This window comes from Macrosteles quadrilineatus, unplaced genomic scaffold (genome assembly GCF_028750875.1).
Source record: "Macrosteles quadrilineatus isolate MER2022 unplaced genomic scaffold, UCM_ALF_1.0 Scaffold_3__2_contigs__length_128488019, whole genome shotgun sequence".
Classification (NCBI taxonomy): domain Eukaryota; kingdom Metazoa; phylum Arthropoda; class Insecta; order Hemiptera; family Cicadellidae; genus Macrosteles; species Macrosteles quadrilineatus.
The window spans coordinates 122,053,980-122,080,575 of record NW_026542596.1 but is presented as its reverse complement, the minus strand read 5'-3'; the positions used below and the strand labels follow the sequence as shown (position 1 = coordinate 122,080,575).

The 26,596-nt window shown below is 32.7% G+C and overlaps 1 protein-coding gene across 1 annotated transcript in view; it reads left to right on the top strand.

The window, feature by feature from the left end:
• The first annotated feature begins 2,246 nt into the window (after positions 1-2,246).
• The window catches only part of LOC128989514 (uncharacterized), a 182,625-nt gene continuing 158,275 nt past the window's right edge, over positions 2,247-26,596 (top strand). Inside the window, exon 1 of the mRNA XM_054411411.1 lies at positions 2,247-2,338. Within this exon, the coding sequence (XP_054267386.1) occupies positions 2,330-2,338 (9 nt within the window). The 5' untranslated portion in view covers positions 2,247-2,329. The remainder of the gene's footprint in view (positions 2,339-26,596) is intronic.

The window sequence follows — 26,596 nt, the reverse complement described above, 5'->3', positions numbered from 1 at the left end:
GGTGTATTAAAATATAAAAAAAAACAACCTCTTCCTTGAGACTTATGCTAGAAAGCTATTTATTGTATATATTTGTACAATTGCTTCAACCTCTACTATATCACATCACCTTGCAATATAAACTGAAAGGACGGTGATTTGTCTCGGATTTAATCTTCCCCTTTTGTAATATGTCTTAAAGGAAAAAGTAACAATGAAGAGACAAGGAAGCAATGTCAAGTCAGCTTTCAGGCTTAAGACAGAAGGGATCAAACAGAGGGATTAGAAAATCTTGGACGTGAAAAATCCTTAAAAAAACATTCAAGGTGGAGGATACAAAGGGTAACTAGGGATTAAAATATACGAAACACATATGTGGGAATGTCTGATTGATGGGTTGAAGATGTGAAATATTCTGTATAAGCTACAATGTTTGCAAATAAACCGGTTGAATACCAATAATTGTACCATCGAATTTTCCGATTGCTGTGTTTAGACAAAAATCAGATTATTTGACAGGACAACAGGTATTTAACATTTTCATTTATAATAATGTGATCCAAAGGTCTTCCTAAAATATTTTTTGAAAATTAAATTAAAAAATTATTGTGTAATATTTTTACCAAATTAAAATAACCATGAGGGTGAGACGCTAGTTTTTCAACGGTCTTATTTTCAATTGTTTAATTGTGGAATTTGAGGTCATCCTTTCGTGTGATTAATTTCAAAGAGTATAATAAGTTCAAAGGTTGTAGATATAAAGGAGTTGTAGGTTGAAAGGTTAGAAAATGCCTTTTAAGTTTAAACTCTATAATGTGAAGCACTATTTTAATGACTGTGAAATGCCTGTATGGAATGACGATTATCACTCCATGTTATTAGCATTTAAGAAATGTTACAATCATGTGTATCCTTCACTTTGAAAAATTTGAGTCAACGATAAATGGAAACATTCTTATAGAAAAGTGAAAGTTATTCATGTAGACTTGATTTATACTATTCCTTTATCACATTTAATAATCAAAGATTCGACCAAAGAATAAAACAAACTTAACAAAAACCCCAAGTGTTTTTCTAAATAATGAGCTGGATGGTGGGTGAAGTTTGCAATGAAATCTCCAACAGGAATTACGTATTAGACCACCTTCGATACTCGCAACTCGGAACAGTATGAAGTGTGTTCGAAGCCTCATCAGTTTGTAAGCAAAGATATCAGTTATCAGAATACATTTTAAGGGTGCAAGTATCTCGATGGGGTGGTGGGAGGGAGTTGAATGGAAGGGACAAGAAATTCGCACTCTAGTCCGCGCCTCCAATACGACAACACCGCGATGCGCCCCTGCCCGTGTGTGCGCGTATGTGAAACCACGTGTTGTGTTGTATTGTGAACGAATATTGTCGGGGTTATTACATTACTATAAAACTTGATGTGGACCATAAAAAACGTTCACATTGAATTATAATATTTAGACGAATATCTTTTAATTCTTCTTCAGCATAGCCTACTGCTTAATTTCATATACTGCTTATTAGAATTTGTTTGGTGGAAACAGTACGTTTGTTATTTGATGCTACGTACACTTCACCATTGACTATATAACACTACATAAAGTAGTGTTATATAGTCAATGACTTCACCCACTAGCTTATCACACTTCAACTCCTAAAGTTATCAGAGAAAATAGATTGATATTTAATTTAATAACTGTAATATTTTGACTGTAAATACAGTTTAACAGATCAAACAAAATATGCTTCAAGCTGAAGCTGAAGTATTTATCCTTTAAAGCTTGTTGTGCTAATTTTAGTTGACCACGTGTAAACTGAAATCACACTACATTTTTGGTAGCTAAAATATAATCAAACTAGCAGAGTACCCGTCCTTCGTACGGGGCTGGCATATAAGTATAAAATGCTTATTGCAGTTATACTCAACTCAAGCTTTGCATTTGCAATGGTGGAGGACACATTTTGATCAAATTTGCTTCTTTAAATTTGCAGTATACTATAGTATTACACATTTACCATAGCCATAATATTCCAGCACTTCACCTAAACAATAACTGTTTGTCAATAAACAGTAATGTGAATATATCATTCGTACAGATGATTAAAAACTAACAAAATAAAAACAAAATGTAATTTTCTTTTGAAGAATGAGATAGTGCACTTGTGAGCTAGTGGCCACGTGTTGTGTGGTGACATGGAAGACATCATACATGGGTCACCGGCGAAGAGTGTGGTGGATCTGGAGTCCGAACCCGAAGGGGCGGAGCCCGAGGACTCTGAGCTAGAGGATCTGGAGAGTCGAGAACAAACTATCATCGAAGGATGGCTGAAACACAGGGATATGAAAAAGGTGAGTGATTAGAATTTGACACAACTATTGACAATCTCAAAGTTAATTCTTCAAAATCAAGACAATTAGCAACGTTGTTTTATAATACGTGGTTAACATAATATCCAGTGTTCGTGTTTATTTGCTATAGTGCTTTAACGTGGCCTCAGATTTAAGATTTGCCTGAGGCTTATTCAAGGCTGATTTTAAGAGGGTAGTACCAGACCTGAGGGATTCCCTGAGTGTGTCCCGGAACTCTCTGGGACCCTTTTGTATACTTGTTTCTTAGGTCAAAACAATGCAAAAACCACATATAAACATGGGTCTAAGATGCCTCGTTTTCTGTCTGTGTGTCTGAATGTGATTTTCCCAAATGAATCCATAACTTCCAAACTCCTTAAGCGATTGACTTGACAATCTTGGAACGTAAGTAGTACAAAGTAAGTCAAATCTTTGCACAAAGTATCAGATTTATAAACATTACCAATCAAAAATCGCGGCCATTTAAAATCTTCAATCTTAAATACCTTTAAAATAAGTGATGAATCGAACAGTTTTTTACTTGTAAAGATCGGTTGTAAAGACCCATGTTTATATGGGTAGTGTTTTTGCATTGTTTTGACCTAAGGAACAAATATACAAATGTGTTCCAGAGAGTTCCGGGACACCCTGTATATGTTACTTTAGCCTCAATTAAAACAATATAGCAGTAAATTTTTAAATTACGTAAGACAAATGATTCTGTTGAGGACCTTACCTTACCAATTCTGTCGACTGGTCATCCGATACTTCTGTCAAATAACTTATTGGATTTGTGTCAAAGGCACAAAATATTTTTTTTTATTACTGCTTAAGATAGTATGAAAAATAACGCTACATATTATAATATTTTGAGAATATTTCTAAAAATATGTTATTTTAAATACTTACAATTATTTCTTGAACAGCATTGTATGTGTTATTAAATTTACGCAAAGTACACAAGAAATACGACCTTAACACATATATTTACCATCTTGTGAGTTAACAGTGCATGTATAAATATATGTTTTAAGTGTAATTAGACGTACTACTCATTTATTTTCCCTACACTTATACAAGAATGTGTATTAATCTTCCTAACAAAAAAAAAATAATAATAAATAAATAGTGTCTCAGTTGAGGAGATATTTCTTTATTAGAAAACTCCCTCATTATAATAGCCACACGATGGTAGTATACATGCGGAAGATTCAATAGTGAACTTTATGTCGTTACCATAACAGAGTTAAATAGGGATCGTTAAAGGTGATATTGGCTTGCCAGGAACCATTAAGGAGTTGATATTCAATTTATGAAGTATGAAACACCCTTCGTTTATTGGCATTGTAATGCAGTTTGTGTTTCAAATCAGTTCGATTACAAAACTCTGTTTTATTTTAAATTGTTTCATTCAAGAACCTCACGATATGACTTGGATTATCATTCGTTAAAGTTATCAATTTTAACTACGAAAACCACGTAATTCCTTAAAATATATTTATTTTTATGCTAATATACATTTAATACATCAGGTTTTACTTGTATGGGTATCAAATAATGAGCGTCCACAATATTAAAATGAAATATCGGATTTACATTTACTTTTATTAGAATTGTATTTGAAAAATAGCAAACATTTTGAAACATCGCATAATGCACTTTACAGTTTACCTTCTAGTGTGTAAAACTGAAGAAATTAGTAATTAGGTAAATATCAACTTTAAGTAAATGTCAACGTTCAATGAGTTCATTTACTAGTGACATTTTATAAGTGAAGACTTCTTCAGAGGTCTATCACGCAGTAAATTGATACCTAACGTACACAAGGCAGTGTTGGCACAGGATGACGGATGGTCAACTCTCATCCCCTTTACTCAGCCAGCTGACCCAGCCACTAATGTCAGAGAAAACGTTTTAAAATATTAGAATAAATCAATAAATACCATGAGTTACATATATACATCACATTAAAGTGGCAAATTAAAACAACTGAGCACCCTGAAGTTAAATATATTTAATCACTAGCTGTAACCCGCGGGCTTTGCCCTGTTTAACTTCTTAATTTTCAAGATTATCTCGTTCGCATGGCTCAATCACGTCCTGGTTGAAGTTTGTTCGCTACGCTCACTCACCTTTAGGTTGGAGCTCGTTCGCTACGCTCACTCACCTTTAGGTTGGAGCTCGTTCGCTGCGCTCACTTGCCTTCAGGTTAGCTCGTTCGCTACGCTAACTCGCCTCCAGGTTGAAGTTCGTTCGCTACGCTCACTCACCTTTTGGTTGCAAATTAGCTGTTGTCATAAATGTAAAAGAAATAATAGTGCTGCACCCTGTTGGTAATCCTTGTAACTTTAATGCTATTGAACATCATAGAACAGAACCAACTTGTTTAATTGAAACAGCTGTTAAGATTCAATAATTCCATTTCTCATAAGGTTAACATGGGAAACTCCAGAGCCACTGGGGTGGAGCCCGAAAGGATTTTTGAAATAAGAATATGCCTATATGTTAATCGGGAATGTGAGCTATCATCATGCCAAATTTCAGCCCAATCCGACCAGTATTTTTCGAGTTTACTTTTCTCATACACACATACACACATACAGCAACCACCTCTTTTTTATAATAGTATAGATTAAGTGACTTGTTTTGGACTAAGTCCATATTCAATAAATACTAAAAAATTTGTTTATATAATTGGTTTTGCGTGAATATTATTTGAATAAGCAGATAATTTTTTATAAAAGAATTTTGTGTTTATTGAAGTTTGAAAATGGACTCAGTCTGAAACATGTCACTTCATGAAAAAATATATTTACAGTATTTTTGGATGCTCAGTGGTTTATAATTTACTTCCTTAATATATTGAAGCCCTATTTCGTGAAAATCTAAACATATACATTACATTGTTCTCCAACAACTAACCACGTGAACGGTATTCCAGAAATCAATTTAACACTAGTCTTAACAGATAAAACAATACATGGAATAAATCAGAATGAAGCAACACGCGTTTTGCTTGCAAAAAATGAACATTGCAAAAAGTTTTGCCTAGATACTGTAATTAAAGAAGTTAAACTACCAACAGCACGGAATTCCGGCTTTTAAGAGCGGCCCAACACGAGCACGCTATCAACAAATCGTGCCTGACTTGAAGTGATATTTTACATCGCTGATCTTGTAGATACATTGGATCAGATATTTGAGAGTGTAGCTGTTAATGAATGGTCTCTAAGACTTAACCAGCCCAGTGATCAAGGACAGCTGGGTCCAGTTGCGAACCACCAAAACGCTCTTAACTTTTATTGGCTACCAAGCGAACACTACAACCCCTTACAACCCTCCCAGCTATAGTAAGGCTCATTACAAAGCTCTGTCTAAATAGCTTTTGAGTCACTATATAACTATTTTTATCACACACCGACTATTTTGTTTCGTATCTAGCCAAATAGAAAAAGAACCACGATGAAATATATTTTTTAAGATTGACGTGAAAGGTTTTCGTAAGCCAACATTATCAATCAAGTAATATACTATACCGTTATACCCTACGAATATGTGTTATTTGCTACCAGTGTCATTTGCCACCACTCTAGGATTTGTGTCATTTGCCACCACTTTATACCTGGCTCGGTGAGTCATCAGCCCCAACCCTAGTCCGTGGGTCATCACCCCTCTAGGCACCGGCCGATGGACCAAGGAATACCTATAATTCACACTATCACCCTCTCTTGCAACATTTGTATGGTAAAAATTCCAACATTCTCTCTAGGAGTAGGGAAATACACTACGGAAATGCTCATTCCTATCTGTGGTTTTGTAGTGTTACGACATAGTTAGTGCTGTTCTCATCAAGCTTTACAAAGTGTTAGTCTAATTTATTTATTTATTAATTCGCTAAAAACGTTCATAATTATTTGCAAATCTATATGAATTAAGCTTTCCAATGACCCACTAACTAATAAATCAGTCCAGTAGAACTCTAGATTTAGTTGTACACAAAGATTTTCAAAGTTGAATTATATATAAGTAGATGCATATTGCACAAGAATGACATCACAGTTAAATGAATCTTGAATACAAACTATATATCTAAAGCGGCTAAATAAAAATGTAAACTAATAACGTACTCAATAAAACCACATTCAATCACTTCAATCAACAAATAAATTTAGACGATAGACGGACTTGGTCAACATACATGTTTTTAGTTGCTTATTTTTAAGAAGTTATCAGGCAGAATTTTACACAACATAATACCGACATATGAAGGATTCTTTCCACAGAACTTCAAGATAACTTATGATAACAAAACACAGTTTTTAGATATGTTGTTTATCCCATAACTGTTACATGAACCTAACGTCTCAAAGGAATAATGTCAATATATTTTATGATCTTTATAGAATGTATATGTAATTTTAAAACATTTATAATTTACTAGGTGAAACCCGTCGAAGTCGACGGATACTTTCAAGGCTTAGGTTAATTCATCTAACTGCGATAAATTTGGTGAAATATACATATTTTGAGCATTTAGCATTGTTTAAAAAGTAATAAGTGTAAAAACAATATAGGCTAATGATATTAATTGCGTTAAATGTCAAATTTTGTTGATTATTCAATGAATAAAACATTCCCCATACCGTACGTCATCAGAGTTATTATTAGTATGTTATCTGGTATCTCTTCCTTTGGAAGAACCTTTAAATAGTATTAAAATCGTATTGGTGGATCTTTTGTAATTAAACACTTCCGTGATTTCATCAGTGTAATATGATTTTAATTTAAAATAAAATATTTTTTGGGAAGACATATTCTAATTTCAAAGGGAGGTATATCCGTTACAGTGTAAGTTGGATTTTTCCTTTATCACGTCATGTCAGTTCATATCGTAATTCTGTGAAAACGAATGAACCCCCTAGCATAGTTTTGAGAAATTGATTGTGGGGTTACTGTTAAAGCTGGAATTCCTTGACATGGGGGATGTCAGTTTGTTGTTTTAGCCTTATCAAAAACATAAAGTTGTCGATATAATCTCTCTACGGAATGTTAGGTGTAGTGGAATGAAGTGAAGTTGGATTTTATTCTTGAACTGTTAGGGGCCTCCTAGTTCATACGGCCTTGCGGCTTTCAATGGCAACAAATAATGCAAATGACATAGCAACGGGACATTTCCAAAAAGCAAAAATACTGTAAATTGGCTGTTACGTATATATTGACGTTTACATGTTGTTAATCAACGTATCTTATAAAGGATTATGTGATCTAGTTTAAAAGGAATATGACCTTTGTGTCATGACAGTAGCTGCTTAAATAGTATTTTCTCTTTGTACCATATTTTACAGCCAAAATGTCGTGTTATTTTCAATAATGTTACCAACCCAGTGCGCCAAAGTCCGTAATATAGGCAGGTGCAAATAATTTGTTAAGATGGGTACCATTTTAGGCAAGGTATCTAGATTCCCCCAATGTTTGGATTTTATTAGACACGATAAGAGCAGATATTTCTAAATAAATATTTTATATGTGTAGAATAATATGATAAAATGTAGGCAAAAGTGGTGAATAAGAAAGACACCAAACCCGTACAATAGATATAAGATAGTTCAATAAGAAATAATTTAAGAATTGATGTGATAAAAGGATTTTCCACTGATTTCGTAATGGAACGTTATATTGCAAAACATGACATGAGAAAGAAGAAAATCAATTTTAAAATCAGAAAATAACATTGCAAATACTTACTTGGTAGAATTCAGTAGATCGCAATAAATGTGTGTTGTTTGAAATACAATTTAAAAATGAACAGCTGTTTTATTAAAAAGTATTATTTACATGGCCAAAATGTAAACAACTCTGTGGAGGGATCTTTAAAGGCTTCTGGGACAGAGTCTTAAGGGATTTTCCTTAGTTTTATTTTTCATAACTCATCTACAGACCAAGACATTTCTTTGGACACCTCTACCAAGTTTCTACGCCCAGCCGTTCTCTCAAATTAGTGGGGACAAAGTTTCCAATTAAATATTTAGATTCCCCCATGTTAATCTTATGGGAGAAACTCTTACTTTGATGGCCTGTGGGGCAGAGCCCGAGGATTTTTATTACAGGAATTGGTGAAAGGGGGCGTCTACACAAAAAATACTTTATTTTGACACGTCGTTTGTAAAAATCCGTCCAATATTAACGAAGGAGTAGTGTTTCGTAGAAATCGCCTTCACGTATTATATATAAGGATTCTTTGCACTTTTTCTCCAAACTTACTCGTTTAGGAGCTATATCATGCTGAATGTAACCAAAAGCTACTTTAATCTAAATTTTACACGCTGTAACTCCTTTACGTAGCTTTATAGAAAAATTCAACTGAAAACATTTTTTAAATTACAGTCTAAAATCGTCATAAAATACAAGGTGTCCGATAAGACATTTTTAAGTTAAATATTGAAAATATCAGGCTTTAAAGGAAGAGAATTCATGTTTTTAAAAGTTATAAAATAGTAGTTGAAATTCCCCATATAATGTTTTCTCTAAATCGAATAGTTTCTGAGATTGCAAAGGTGGTACATTTAAGTTCTTCACCCTGTATATTCGCAGAACACTAAACACCGAAACTGCGTCTTTTCAAGTATTTTAATGGGATTTAATATCATTGATGCGCTGTATACTGTGCCAAATGTTATTTTTGTATTATTCACAGTTGTAACTGGAGTTATAAACATTTATTTAATATCCAAAAATATATAAGTACATCTACATGGTTATGACTCATAGGAACGGCCACGGCGGGAATTCCAGGAACTGACCCTACTGGTGGCAAATGACACTGGTGGCAAACGACACTGGTGGCAAATAGTAGGACACCATACCCTACAGTGCAAGCTTCCCCCAGATTAAGGCGACTTAAGGCTATAATTACTCGGACCCTAGGCCAGATCTGCAGGCCTCCACATGATGGGGTGATGGCCATCCATCATATGTGGTCAACATTGGCCTTGTGTGCTTTTATGATCAACCCTCCAGGAGGTAGGGAGAAACTGCCAGTCTGGCCGTGAAAATCCATTTAGACGTTTACTGTATTTCCTTTATATATTACCTTTATAAGAGCTACAATAAAGCAATTGTTACAGTGAGTTTTGTGTTTATCAGTTTAATACATTAAGTATTATGCCCAACTTAAATATAAACAAGATTGCATGGTTCTATGTGCGTCTTTGCACATGATGTGCATTATATAAGTATTATATAAGTAATACAGCTAGTTAATGTTAATATTGGTTTGTCGGCTACTCATCACATAAATAAAATGATACACAATTTATTAAAAAATGTTTTTTTATAAACAAATTTATAAAAAAATGTGTATACCTCCACATTTTGTAATAAATTGTGTATAATTTTATTTATGTGATGAGTAGCCGACGAACCAATATTAACATTGATAATGCCATCACGAAAAATACATACCGGAATAAATTAATACAGAGTTATGGCTAACTCTTGATAATTACAAATATTTTTATAAGTTGTGTTTCCAGCTTAGGACAACTACGACACAATGATTAAAATAGCTACAAAAAGTAGAAAAAATTCTTTTATGATTCACAAAAGTAATATTAGCCTTTTTTAATAGGCTTACTTAATATCGTTATTTTGATAGCATATGACAAAATATAAAATGCAAAAAGGTAATTTAAAATATTTTTATTTGTGTAGTTCGACTTAATAATTAGATACTAAAGAAGCTCAAATTGGTAGCAAATGCCTTTTCAAAACCACGGTTAATAATAAAGGCACTAAACAGTTTCCAACGGAATTTAAACTTTCTTACCACAAACTATAAATATAAATATAAATAGGCAAAATATTTGATGCAACTACAAAAATATGCATTATTTTTAATTTGGGGGCTCTAAACTTAATGCAATTCCTAGAATGAAATCAAGACATAATGAAACTACCGAACACCTACACCAATTTTTTCTGCAGTAAATGTAATAGTATATTTCGTACCTAGGGCCGAAAGTGAGGTTTTGTCGGCTCTCGATGGTTTTTATAGGTTCGAGACGAAGTCGAAAACTTAAAACGCAAAACCATTTCAGTCCGTGGCACGAATGCTATTTTCACCACACTAAACCCTACACTTTTCACCATAATGAACATGCACACTGATAGTCAACACAACTACAAGGTTATGTGAAGAAATAATTTGTGGAATTACCAAACGTAATAATAAATATTTGTGAGGCAGCGGTGACATCGAAACAGTTCTATTGCAATTCTATGGATACTGATTGTGTATTTAATATGCATTAATGTTTTAATAAAGTAAAACTGCTGATTTTACGGCCCTAGGGATGTAAAAACCTGCTGGTTCCCCAAATGACGATGACAGCCTGCATAGCCAGCAAAACGTAACTTTCAGCCACCAATTAACGTATGTAAAACAGGTAAAAACATCATAGTGTGGTGAAAAGTTATTTATTTACCAAACGAGTTGCGATAAGTTCAGGAAATCCCGCAGACCGATATATTGACGTAGGTTTATTACACGTATTGGATTTTATGTTCGTTTTACGATTTTGTCAGGGCCGGATTTCCCAATAGGCCCGGTAGGCCCGGGCCTATGGGCGCAAGGTCCCAGAGGGCGCACGGCCAAGAGGAATTTTTTATAGGCTATCTAAAAATAAAAATAAATAGTCATAGTTTATAAAAAAAACTTCTGAAGTTCATAAGAAGAAATTATTGTTATGAAATTAAAAATATTATTCAGAATTACGCATTATTTTCGTTACAAAATTGCTACAATTCGTTACAAAATATTGGTTATACGGGAGTAGGCTGTAGGGATGTTGACGTTGACGAGCGCCCAAGGGGTACGCAACGTATTGTCATTGCACTGGGCCACTATGCTGGCTCGTTGGCTGGCTCAGGCTCGGGCTCGGCACTACTGATCAAAGTGTTAAGGGCGGAAGCGTGCTAGACATTGTTACCACCCTCACTTTACAAAACAAAAGTTATTAACTAATCTTTTGATTAGTTTACAACAATCTGCAGGATCAAAAGTTAAAATATATAATACGTTGTGTTGAATATTAAAACAACGATTAATTTACGTTTAAATTTAACGAAAAAATATCAATCTCAGTTTGCATTAGATTTTAGAAACATTCAATACCCTCCAAAGCACCATTAATGCTGTCATTTTCTCCTCAGACCTAAGGATCGGTATGGTTGGCAGGAGTATTGGCTCTGTTTTGCTTTGGAAATATAAACTGAGATGCAGTACGACCATAGATTAAATATAGCTCAAGTCGACATCTCATGACATTGTTAATTCAATATTTTTTCATGTCTAGTTCATGTTGATGATACTGGACGTTAGTTTTAACGTAATTTTGTTTTTATAATTTTAGGGTTAGTTCTATGATTTGTGTTTTAATTTCTTGTAATATAAACAGGAGACGACCTATTGTTGATTATTAGATCGTTTTATTTTGGACTAGCTGTACCCGCGGGCTTCGCCCCGTTTACCTTCATAAGTATTCGCATGGCTCATTCACGTCCTGGTTGAAGTTCGTTCGCTACGCTCACTCACCTTTAGGTTGGAGCTCGTTCGCTGCGCTCACTTGCCTTCAGGTTAGCTCGTTCGCTACGCTAACTCGCCTCAAGGTTGAAGTTCGTTCGCTACGCTCACTCACCTTTTGGTTGGAAATTAGCTGTTGTCATAAATTAAAAAAAAAAAATAGTGCTGCACCCTGTTGGTAATCCTTGAAACTTTTATGCTGTTGAACATCATAGAACAGAACCAACTTGTTTAATTGAGACAGCTGTTAAGATTCATTAATTCCTTTTAAATATGAAAAATCATAAGATTAACATGGGGAACTACAGAGCCACTGGGGCGGAGCCCGAAAGGGTCTTTGAGATAAGAATATGCTTTAATGTTAATCGGGAATGTGAGCTATCATCATGCCAAATTTCAGCCCAATCCGTCCAGTAGTTTATGCGTGATTGAGCAACAAACACACACACAAACACACACACAAACATACACACAAACATACACACAAACTCACAAACTTTCAGATTTATAATATTAGTAAGATAAGATAAACTAGGTTTAAACATAGATAAAACGTACTCCTTAAATAACAAGAATTGTTTTCAGCTAATCCAAAATTATGACAAATCTACTAAAGGAGTAGCCTATGTTTAATCTATGGTATAACGTACTGTATGGAGTTCAGGTTTTTGGGCCTGGAATTGGAATCAATGTCCATGTTTTTTTCTTTTTCTTTTTTTTCAGGAATTCTCGGTGGATTGAATTGTTACTTGTTTTGTTTCAGTCCCACGGCCACAAACGTGAGCATTTATTAAAAGTATAAAATTGCTAACTGTGTTTAAGACGGCATTTTGTTAAGGCTAAACAAGTCAATAAAAAAAACTTGCAATGATTCCGACGAGGAGTGGTATTCAAGCAATTAACTTAGGCCTATGGGCATGATATAGTTTTTAATAAAGGTTTGAAGGAAAGTAACTGTGACCAGACTAGGGGGCGGAAAATGATTTGGGCCTAGGGGCGCAAAAGTGCTAAATCCGGCCCTGGATTTTGTGGCAAACCAATCTCATTTCCTACGTAGCTTTATTAAATACAGTTTCCGTAACTAAGCTCGTTTATTTAAGAGAAACATTTACCTTTACATACCTTAACATTTCTTAGAATAGGCTACATATATTTTTTATTAGTATTTTAGAATCGAGTTGTATTACAAAATAAAACTAGTCTATCTACTCAATGCCCAACCGTGATCTCTCACACTCAAGAGACACGTGGCGATCTGGTGAAATATTAACCAGCAAAACCCATCACCTTGAATCCTGTTGTTGGCTGTGATTTAATGATAAAATAATGAAACGTCTTTTATTTTAAGCGCGTTTGAATAACAATACTGTTTTTCAAAACTACTCAACTCAATATACAAAAGAAATATTACAATAGTTAATTGACTAACTAAACTATACCTTAACTTTTATAAGAGTAAAGTAGCTTTGACTTCTTTGCAAAGTAAGATCATGTGTGAAACTTGCAGTGAAGAGGTTGAGTTTAAATACACAGTACAAAATATGTACAAAATGGTTCTAGCAATGGCTACACAGTAGCCTATTACAGTTCTCATTGGCAGTCTTTAAAGTATTTTACAATTTTAACCAGTAAAGGAGATCATTAATAATAATCAATACTCATAAATGAAACAAAATCCCTTTACATATACCACAGGCACAGGCAAGGGATCCCTTATTACATTGAAATTATAGGAACAATTACTTATTGAGAAACTACTTAATACCTTGTCTATGTTGATACCGAATACATTTTATATGCTTTCAACAATGCCAATAAATAATTATATTTCCGGATTATCAATTTTGAATGCTGAAATATTATGGAAATTTTTCTCTTTGTTGTATCTCATAGAATCTAAAACCCCACAATTTAACTTGAAAAATATTTAGATTTTATTCTTGACATAGAAACTAAATTCAGGAAATAAGTTATAGCATTGACTATTGGATACCGAAGTATTGTATTGATAGTCAAAGGTTTTAGTCATCATATGATATTTAAAAAATAAAATAATATAAGTAGTGCTCTTAGCATTATTTCAAAGCGTTTCAATAAGATCGTTTAGCCTGGGGTTGGCTATAATTTCATAGAGGTGTCACTGACGGTAGCAGATTCAAGGAAATGTTCTTGTTGGTGAAATATATACCGTCAAGAAGGGGCGAGATGGTGACTTTGGCAAAAGTGACAGGAATAATATTACGGAAATGAATCAGTGGGAGGGTTACAGGAAAATGATGAGAATATCACTCTTTTTAACCATCATAACATTGTGGATACGTACGGATACTTATTGTTTACGGATCTGCTAAATTGTGCTAGTTGGCAGGAAATATATAAAAAATATAAATATTTTACATGTTTATATTTGTGTAACTGACTATGGAGATGGACTATGGATTTTTTTCTTAAAAACGTTGTAAAAAGCTAAATTCTTAGGTTTCTGCTTGTTCTTCGGTTAGACTCATGTTTTTAAGTTCGTTACTGTTTCTGATTAATGAATAATTTTCATTAAAATTTACATCAATGGAATAGCTTACAATCTTTTGTTAGTCGTTTTGTACATGTACCCTTGTTTCAGTTGGTTAAATGTAAAGCGAAACAATGTAAAAATATACTTGACAGATTACAAAAACAACAAAAAATGCACATTTGTGTTAAGTTCACCTTTGCATGGATACGGATATTTTATTGGGTTACGTAAATAAATATCTCGTTTATTTCATTATGACTACAAGAGACAGATTATATTAACATATAATTAATTATTGAACAATTTTAATGCAAAGTATTTATAACAATCACTTAATCTTTCATAATTTGACAAGTTGTTTTCACGTATATAATAAGAATATCCATAAGTTAACAAATTAGTTTTTAAATACATTCACAAACACATCAATATACCTCTACGTATTTTTTTTTTCGCTAGGCACGAGCCTGGGATTGTTTTTTACATTACTTCAGGCCAGACCTAGGGGTTGCGGCATTATCACTTAGATAAAATCCATTGGTGACTTGGCGGGGATCGAACCCGGGATCTCAGGGACTGAAATCCCGCGCTCTAACCACTACGCCAGCTCGCTCCCCATACCTCTACGTATGGAACTTAAACATTTTGACGTTTTAAACTACACCACTCAAAATTATAGTAAGCTATAGATTCATTTCCGTTAAGGAATTGGGGCTTGGTTAATTACGAAACCTCTTCTCTTTCATTCTACCATTTTACTCTCTTCGTGTATTCAAGTCATCCACACTTCACAGTGTCTTGTAAGACGAGAGTCCAACACTTGACCTCCACCCTTAATCCACATTGTAACGCATAATACATTACAAGGGGTGTTTTCTTTCATCCCTTGCTGGTCGTGTGATTCACATCCCTTCAGTCGCGACTTGCCTCGCCATCCGTTGGTCTAATCGTGTTACTTTCCCCATTCTTTTACCAATTACTCTCCCCCCACGGTGATGGGATTTGTCTCTGACCCGAGGAGGAAATATCGTTTTGTAAAAGTGTTAAAGTAATTAGAAAACATCGCTATCCCGTTGTTATTCTAGCTTGAAAACTATATAAAAATCTTATATACACTTGTATACAACATACTTATAGATACTTTACCTCCAATTACGTTTCCGTTAAAAAATGGTTTTGGCAATCTAGGTTAACTTTTTACTGCAGATTTTGTGTTTCTACTACTTGTTATACTGCCAACATACATTATATATGTATATATAGCTGGAACAGATTTTAATTTAGTTTTTGTTTTGGGGGAAATGTATTATTGCATTCCAATTATAATTTAGTTAGCCTATCTGTTAATAATTTAACAATAGGAAACTAAGTCAATTCATTACAGATTGATTAACTACACACTTTGTTCCCTTTACCCAAACATTATTTTAAGTCGTGTAAAATTATTCAGTAGACCCATAAAATCCCGGACTTAAATCCGCAACGCAGCCATAGAGGACTCATAGGCCTATTACGCACAGGTCCATTAAATGATTTTAAAACATTAAGTGAAAATAATTATTTTTGAATAATTCAAGGATACCTTAATACCTCCTTCTTCGTCTTTTACCCACAATGTGGGATTGACAGCGTCACTTTACACGATTACTAATACAAAAGAAAAACAATATTTACAACTATTTACATACTTCCGGCAGGCTACAGGCTTCTTAAATCATCCCCTAAATACTCTGAAATATCGTAATAGGCCCGGCTCTTGATGAAAGTGGTTAACACTGCCTCAAATGTTCTCAAGTCCAACAACTGGATATGTCGTGGCAGCTTATTAAACAGACTTATGGCTGACACACTATAACTAGCCTGGGTCCTAGATAGTCGCACCCTGGGCACATCAAGGATACATATTATTAGATAAAGTTGAAACAAACTATCTTATAAATACAGTTCCTAATTGGAAATCGGATAAAACAAATTCACTCATGTTGCATTTATCTATAAATTTCAACAATCATAGAAAACTCTACCTAGCAGAAACAAAAGGTTTACACTTCTAAAAACCATATTCTAATAAGCCAAAAATGTAAAAGTCTTCGACGAGACAAAATGTTGGTGAAATAACAGCTGAACTTTATACCAAGCAGTTTACATGACTTAACATTTCTTACAGTAGACATATCCCATTAGTTCAGATATCTACTGACAACATGTTGCACGCAAGAGTCAGCTGATCAGCGTTCAACGTGCGTGTGTGTCAACATTGAACAGTATACGACATAGACACATTCATATCAAATATAGGGAGCACGTAGCTATTGACGGATACTACATAAGACTTTTGTATCGTCTTTTAGCCTTAGATGTGCTTGGATGTGTTTTCACGCCTGGTTACGTTTTTAGTTCTCTGATATAAACTAATGTTAATCTGTTATTGCAAAGGAAATCTTACAGTAAGCACTTGAATTTTTAAATTATTGGGTAAGGGGCAAGCGTTTGAAAACTGTTATTCCTATTCAGCCGATAATAAAATAAATAAACAGAAGACATTAACGCACTTGAGTTTTACCTGACCTATGTTACTTTAATTTCCTGAAGCTTATCTAAATATGCAATGAAACGTAAATGGAGTGTTTTACAAACGTATACACATTTGGTATATCATAGAGTATATCTAGTATTTATTCATGGTATATGAATTAAAATAATACGGTTATATTCATTTAGAATGTTATAGGTGTAGAATCTATACAATAATATGTCTATTTTTAGGATTATCCCAATATTTTGGTTGGTTGAAAAATTCCACTATGTGTGGTCAAAGATTTGTGAGGTTCTTTGTTTAAGATTTTGAACCAATTCAGATGTTCTAAGCCGGTAAACAAAGGTCTAAAAAATATTTACAGTTATTACCGTGCATTGTAATTGTGGATTACCGTGCATAACCGTGCATTACCAATAGCCCTGTAAATGCAATTACACTTCTTGTTGCCATACTTGGCTTGCATGTTGCAATGCAGGCAAGCCGTTCTTAGTGTAGATTGCAGTAACGGTAGTATGCATTTCCAACTTGTTTTTCATTAACGGTTGGAAATGGGTTCATAAAATTTGATTTGATTATTGGAATTTTTAAACAATAGTTGGTTATTCCTCTTGATAACAATAATGCGACTGAATGTTGGGAATCTGTATCGTCTAATTTTTAAATTCCTCACTCTCTCATAAAGTGAATAATATCATTGACTATGAATCCTTAAGGATTCATAGTCAATGATAATATCGACACGAGCACAAATTAAAATGAGTTAGTTAAATAGCTGTAGGTACTAGTGATAAACTGCATTGTTCGTCACACTGCACAACTCTTTGTGTTAAATGATTCACAAAATTTAATTTTCGTCAATTGTTTGCTCTGTAATAATAATTAGTACCAGAAACGATTCCATTATTGTTTTTTCAGTTGTTATCGCTATTAAGTTGAGATATCACTCTGCAAACACAACGAGTCACATAAGTTAGGCCTATCGCAATTCTTTTACACATAATTTTGTCTAAATATAGGAATAGGTATATTATTCAAATATACCATATTAATTACACGATGGTAATTGCTAACAAATTTTAATGACTATACTTTGTCTAGTTGTCAAATAGTTGTAAGTAAAGTCAAAGGTAATACTATGTGTCCTATAAATGAATAAATCATTATTGTTACATACCGTTTACATACGAGTAATATAGCAATGCTATAAAACAGGTGACATTGTCAAAACACAAATAAGATTAAGGAGTTATAAAAGACTAAAATTAATTTAAACTATAAAAATAAAAGTGGTTCAAACAAAATGTATCAGTTAAAACACATTCATTTTTACACATCCTGATCAGTTAAGAACTCATCTATAATGTAACAGGTTTTTCTTAAAAGGAAGTAAACAAGGCTGCTTTTGAAATGCTTTGTACTGTATTTTGTTGTTTAATTCTCGAGCTAGTTTATTAAATAGTTTTTTGCCCATGTATGTCAGGTTTTGTGTCTACTGATGAAAGACGATTCCGCGGATATTGAAAGTTTGTTTTAAACCTAGTATCATACCTATGCTCATCGTTTTCACTACATATTTTTTTCAAAATTTCCTTCTACCATCAAAAGAGTTTACAAAAATTAAAATTCAGAACAGTTTGAACTCTTATTCTTTAAAAATTGGCTTACATGACGTTCTCCATGGTGCAAATGTCATTATTAAAAAAAGTTCTGAATCTTAAAAATTAAATCAATGTTTGATGCAAAGAAATAGACGAAAAGGAGATGGCACAATTGTTGAACTCCCCAATCGTACGATTTATAGGCCGGCGGTATAGGGCGTTTGGGTATTTAAACAGTTAGTTCACGGGCATACTCAACTTTGGAGAATCTAAGCATTGAGTCAAATATTATATCATAAGTATTCTCTCTTATAGCTCGATACATAGCATAGATTGATAAAAACAATAAAAAAATCAATACGAGTTAATAATGTTATTTAATTGAATAATGGTTCAGATGCTGTACACTAGTATTATTAACTCAGATACTAATTCAGAATTAAATTACCCTAAAATAAACCATGGTTATTAAATATATCCAGGACAATTTGAATGATTATCACTACCTAGACTTAATTTGATCGGTTTTATGTTGTATCGCATGGTTTAATATTGCGAAAAAGTTTGCTCCCAATATCCCTCAAGCCATCTGCTACCGTTGTGACGAAACTTTTGTTGCTGTTTACAGTTATTGACTATCAGCATGATTAAACCTTCACTTCAAGAACATATGTTGTTTACCTAACTCAACACTTAAAACCTTAAAAACTTGTACTCTTTGGTCAGGTATAAACAATATTTTCAAAACCTAAAAAACAATATTTTCAAAACCTAAAAATACTCATGCTCCTTTTCCGCCAACTACATTTAATGAAGGTTCTAATTGCCAATTAAAGTACTATTTCGATTACTCACAGCTAAAACAGTACAACATGAAGAACCCTAAGGGGAAAACAGCCGTTCTATTCTTTTAAAGTAAATATCTAATTTGTGCCTGAAGAACGTTCCTACGCTTGTTACAAAATATAGTAATAAAAACCCCCATTGGTATCAACAAATGCAAAAAGTAAACTAACAATTTTCGATTGAACCATTTTCTATTCTATTGTAGAAGATTTCTTCAATAATTGGTTTGATTATTTTTTTATTCACTGCGTATGGCAATTTGTTTTCCTTTATTTTCATACTTTGTGTCTCTGTAACAACTCGATACACTAGGTTAAGAATCCTCAAACTATACATTGTATGATAGTATTGAAAAATTAGATTTTAACGAAATCAAATTAAAAGTATCAGAGTTTCATATTTTATGATTTACCTGCAAGTCGGAATAGACCTTTTCATATGAAATAGATTTCAAGTCATATCTAATAACTGTAGATTAATGCTGTACCCTTTTGACAGAAACAGATGAAGACACTACCAATAGCTGGGGAAGTAACAGATGATTGGGACAGGGAAATAATGATACCACAACCTGTAAATATTTTACCTGCTGAAGGTTGAGGTTTTATCTTTTATCACTTTCCTAAATAAAGATTTTATCGATAACATCGGTATAAAAAATCTAGACCGATGCTATGGATCAAATCAATGATAACTAAATAGTAAGCTATCCGGACGATGTGTAAATATAATTTTAATGCAATATTTAGAACTATATTTAAAGTATAATTTGCGTACTGTTAAAAACTACTATAAATAAGTTTGATAGGTTAAGCTAGACACTGCTTGATCACAAATTGAAGGGTGCTTAACGTTTATTTTTTTATTAATTTATTATTCGATTATTAATACTGTATAACTATGATTTTCCAAAATAAACATATCACACACTTTTTAAAACAACTCTATATTTCAGCATTAGCCTTTCAGGAACAAAAAAACCTTTAACAGTATATTGGTTTTTTATTCATGAAGAAGGCTAATGCCAAAATAAATATAGAACTTTTTTTAAAGTTTGTGATAAGTTTATTTTGGAAAATTATTTAGCCGTTTGGCAATATTATGAAGAAAGAATACCACTATAACTATAACTATAACTATAACTATGAACAATGTTTTAATTGATATACGTTAAATCAAAAACTAATTGCAACAATTAAGACAATTATTACAGTAATACAACTTTAGGGGTTTTCAATAATAAAAAAAAAACATTAACAATTAAGAAATAATTTAATCGTTAAAATATTTGGATAAGGTTAACAATATAAAGTGTTGAACTTAGTAGACGTTGGTTGATATAATGTTGAAAAGTTAGATACGGGAAATTAGACAAGCATTAAGTGTGAAGTACAGTATTTTGTGAGGTGCATTATATTTTTATATTTTTAATTATATTATGTTTTGCTTTCTCTAAAATATATACAGTCTATAAAATATAATTCCTGTTTCTTAAAGTCATGTACAAATATTTGTTTGTACATGGATACCAGTATAAAAACGCAATGAGTAAAGACCATATGACAGCCGTTAAAATTATACCATGAAAAATGTTGTAATAAAATTGTAAAATATTATAATGAATATGGATAAATTTTATGAGTCCTGATTGAACCAGTAATTGTCATTATGACAAGAAAATAATAAAAATATATTACATTGTTTTTCTGAAATAAAAATGGACGCATTTTGAATCAAACCAATATTTTTAGATTAAACTTTATTACAGTATTTGAATAAGTCTGGAAATATGTCTGACATACAAACAAGAAAAAGTACAAAGTAAACTGCAAAATTTTTCACGGATTTTTATCTTTGGGTTTATAATTTTAGATACCTTTTCTTGTCTTATTTAGGTTATTTTTTGGATGTTTATTGTTGAAAGTAATTATATTATTACGATATGTCTTAAAATATCACGGATTCTCTATCGTTACAACCTACGTATTAGTAGATTATCGGCCAAACACGTTAATCAACTACATTTAAAAGTTGCTAAAGGTTAGTTCACTGTAATCTACCAACTTATCACTATTTATTGACCTCGCCTGCTAACGATTGCAGTTAACTTTGCCTTTACTGAGCTTCTCTTATTAAAGATCTTATCTCTTTTCTTCCTAAACATTGTCTATCCTTATCTATATCGTATAAACAGGTTTTTGGTATAATTTCAACACTGATACAATGAAACTTAACGTTAATTGATATTAGATTTATGTGTAGTACCAAAGCTTTGCTTTAATGACAAACTCTGGTTGAATAAAGAATTTTGACTTTGACTTTGCTTGTTAAAACCTTTCTTACAGCTTCTTCATAAACGTCCACTGTGTCGAGATGGTGAGATTTGATTTTATACACTACTGAAGAGTGTCTATATTAGAGAGTTTAGTCCTTTATTTCCTATGAGGTGCTGCGGTAACTGTTAGCATTGACTATGTTATATAGTCAATGCTGTTAGTTTGTCGTATTATAGATTATTGCGATGAGTAAGTCTAAGCTTCTTAATTGTGTGTGTTATATAATAGCTCTCGTTTTCAACATTGCACATGGTGTCATTTCTAAAAGAAATATGTAACTGGTATGTGTTAATACTGCTAAAATAATTCATCAAACAATATTAGACTAGATGGATGAATACACACACACACTCACACACACGCACGCACGCACACAGATATATTTCTCTAAACGATACAAAATAGAAACCCACAAAAAACTGAAGAGTTGAACGCTATGTAGAAATTACTTGTGGATTTTATAATATCGCTTACATTATAACATAGTTTTGCTCTTTAAGAAATACGTTAGCACGGTTTTTTCAACAGAGATTCAAGCGGAACTGTACAAAGTAACGAGATTAAACAAAGTTGTGACTGAGGGGATGGAGACTGACTTAAGGGTTAGCCACCCCTGTTGTAGGCCTATAAGTTAACACACGGTACATACATTTATCTTTTAAATACAATAAATACATGAGGTAAAAACCTTAGTTCTTAAAATGCGGGTTTAAATGTATCAAGACATATTATGACAAAAATATTCTGCAACTGTTGTTTTTGCCACGTTCATATAGTAAATAAAATTTTGCTTCCGAACATTGTAACTCAGCATCGAATAACATAAATAATATGTTATCTATAAACATTTTAATATTGTAAGTAATTAACATTACCAGTGAACATCGATCAAAATACACTTGGGACCTAACGAATTTGTTTTAGTAATCAAATTATACAGGAGAATTTTATCATAAAGAAATGTCTTACAAATTGCAGAATTTTACACTACAAAAGTTAAACGAATGAGGCATTCAACAATCGTTTAAAATGCTCTGCTTGTTGTAATATATTTTACTCTTTGAGTGGTTTAAAGTAGACCACATTACGACCAGTGACTATAGTCGTAACCATGTTACATTGAGGTTAACAGGCGATTCAGCTCCCATTGTACGATCTAGCTCACTCGTCACAACATTATCTGCAGCTTATCTCAATTTATTGACCTCCTGCGAGGTAATGGTAGGGGTTACCATCGTCTTTACTGCACCTCCTTTATTAAAGATCTTATCATTGTGATCCCTATTTATCTCCTAATCTTCTTTTACTTAGTGAGAAAACTCGAATTTATTATTACCAGATTGTAGCTCTTTTGGTATAAAAACCACAGTATAAATTATTAATATTAATATTTTAATATTTTAAACAGACGATTTTTAGTTCTCAATCATTCAATTATTTTATGTAATTATATATTACCATAGACTTTTGTCTATGATATTACGTAACAAGCATAAATATATTTTTTAGAATTATCAAATTAATTTTTCCAAACAGATTAAGGGTTTGAATAATTAAAACATTTCTGGTTCCTAGAGGAACTCAAGTATACCATGTCTTACATTGTAAAGAACATCCAAACCAACTCCTGATCGTTATGCCTAGGTATCGTAATTATTCATTGTTCAGTTACAGATCAATGTTTCCTAACTAAGAGTGATCACGAAATATCAATATTAATTACATATTTATAATAATTATGACAGTCAAGTGGCTTCTCGGACAAAAGCCAAAAATATCATCTTTGTTCAGATAGCACTTATAGTTTTATTTTAAGCCATTGTTTGCCAAGTTATGCTGCACCTTTAATCTGAATGAAAACCAAAATATCTCTTCTACTTACCTTTTACCAACAAAGCCATAAAGGTTTGAATTACGATATCTATATACTTACTTCAAATTCGTAGCGTCGTGGTAGCAAAAAACAACTTTGTTAAAGTTTTCGCGGTTTCTCACATTGAAGATAAGTGCACTTCACAATGAAATAATCTCAAGAACACTTCTTATCAAGCCCGACTGGGACGGGAAAAAGGGAATAGGAAATCCGGAGAGGGTGGCTGTGGCTAGTATATGGTAGATGCAAGCTTTGAGCCCTAAAAGTAACAAAATGTAGGCGAGTAAACACTTATGACAGTAGAGAATCCTGCTAGATACCCGTTAGAAAAACACATAGGTTCATGTGATAAACATAAGTGAAGTGCGCGATTAATAGTTTGGTTTTGTTAATTTAATAACGAGATTAGTAAGATTAATAATAAAACATAAAGATGGTTAAAAATTGAATTTTTCTGAATATTTTGTATTTTTCATCATTCGTAACTAAATTGATGTTTCAGTCTCCTTAGTTCATATGCTTTCAATTGAATTTACCTGTTACTAAATTATATATTACTAACAATTGTTCATCAATTTTAATCCACGATGCCTTTCGGACATGAAAGGAGAAAAGGTTTTTTTACCCAGAGAGAACTTCACTTTTTAAACATAAACACACATCTCGAAACGCAAACATAAATATCCACTTAGTCTCAGAGATAATGAGCTTGTTCTTGACTGTATAACATCTAAATATACGGTTTTGGACATCATTATGCACCCCTACAAAATGACGTGTTCAGCAACTGCTAACCCTAAACTTGGCGTTGCTTAAGTACTCTTTGATAACTTTGCCCCCTCTTTGATATGTTGAGATTTAAAGTAAAATTCTCCCTGTTAACTATATGATACACGGCTGAAAATTGAGCTGTACTACAAATTAGAAAATGCAAAATTCAAGGAAATGCATGGTTTAACGTGTAGGCAATCATTTATTATTCAAACAACATGTATTGAAGAAAATCTGCTAAAATTATTTCAAAGTGTTTTTCATGGATTATCTACGGTAAGCGCATGTAACGAATATTTTTTTATACAATAGGCATTCATGTAAACTGTAAAAAAAATTTAAATTATTTAAATACTGGTCAAATAACCGTAAGTTCGTCAAAAATAAAATAACTATATAATAATAATAACATAAAATAATAATAGCATAATAGCAGGTTTTATATTTGATTACTTATTACCACTGCAGTAGGCTACTATTTTTCTGTATACTCTTTTTCACTTTCATTACTAATTTATCATCAGTACATTATTTGTTGTTGATTGTTTATGTTCTCTCGAGTCGATTTGATCAGCATGCATGCCACAGTTTCTTGACCAGTTGCATGCGTCTTGCAGTAAAAGAAGTCTTCATGCGTGTTGACTTTTTAGAGCTAAGTTTTACTGAGGTTTCGTCAATATACTTTTTGAATTGGTGTTATGTTATGCTTTCTAACAAATTCAATAGCAAGGATGCTATTTAAATAACACGCTTTATTAGTAAATATTTACTTCGTTTTTTTTATATCAATGTAAAAATATATACGTTTTTGTTCCATCCTAAACAAGTAACTTTGACACAATGTTATACAGTATGTACATGGGTTAACGCATTATTTCTTAACAATCCTTCAATATATAATATATACTGCTGTAATATTGACGTTAGTATCATCAGGGTTTCTGTAATCAATTCCAACAGGTTAGTTCACTAGCTGGAGACTGTAATCTACCAACTTATCACTATTTATTGACCTCGCCTGCTAACGATTGCAGTTAACTTTGCCTTTACTGAGCTTTCCTTATTAAAGATCTTATCTCTTTTCTTCCTAGACATTGTTTAACCTTATCTTTCTAGTATCGGAATGAGGGGTAACATTTTAAAGAGTTACTGTAATATATTAATAAATATTATTTTTGTAATACCTCATGCATCTTTTAAAACTTAAATTTTGTACTACATAAGCTCTCTTCCAGAATATATCACCTAAACTGAAATACTGGAATTTGAATAGTAGAATGTTCATTCTTGGTTATAGAGATTAATTAGTAGGTTTCTTACTTACTAAACAATAAGCAATTTAGCTTTGTCAAATTTCTTTAAAAACTGAATTATGATTTTCATTCTATGATTTTTGTATTTTCATTGTGAAACATTATTCTAAGAAAATAAAACAAATTGATATTTTTGAAATATAATCGCCACAAACGATGATCTCATACATATTAATAACCAAGTTAAGGTTTGTAAAACGTACATCTAACGACAACATTGCATGTCGTATTCCATTCCGCAACTTCTACATAAACATTTTCTGTAGCAAGATTACGGGCGAAGACGTTATGGAATGACAGAGAACGCTAAGTTTAGAAATATTCCAAAATTCTAGGGTATTCATTTAACAAAAATTGTGATATCATTGTGTAAAAGTGTATACGATACAAAGCCTATTGCCAGTAGCAAAGGATACCGGGGCCAATAGTACGTTTACGGTCTGTAATAACGTCAAAAACACAGAATTTATCAAACTAAATCTACTATGTTCACTATATAGACACCAGGCAGAAAATGGACGTTTTCGAACAGGTCTAAATAATACAAAATAAATGTAAGTATACTCTTTTCTAAATATACCTTATAGATAAGGTATATTTATATATATATACCAACAAGGTGTTGGTATGTTAAAACATACCAACACCTATAAAAAGTGTTTGAAATAACTACTCATGTCTAAGGTTCGTCGTAAACGAGAATTAAAGGGGATTGTAGACCGTAACTTGGTTAGACAAAGTTGTGTCTGAGAGAAGAAACTTACTTAAGGGTCACCCACCCTTTCTCACACTAAATGGACTTATGTACTAAGAATATGACTTTGCATTGGAATTCACCACCAGCTGTTCAAACGCTCCTAATGGAAAAAATTTGCAAGCTATGGCCACCA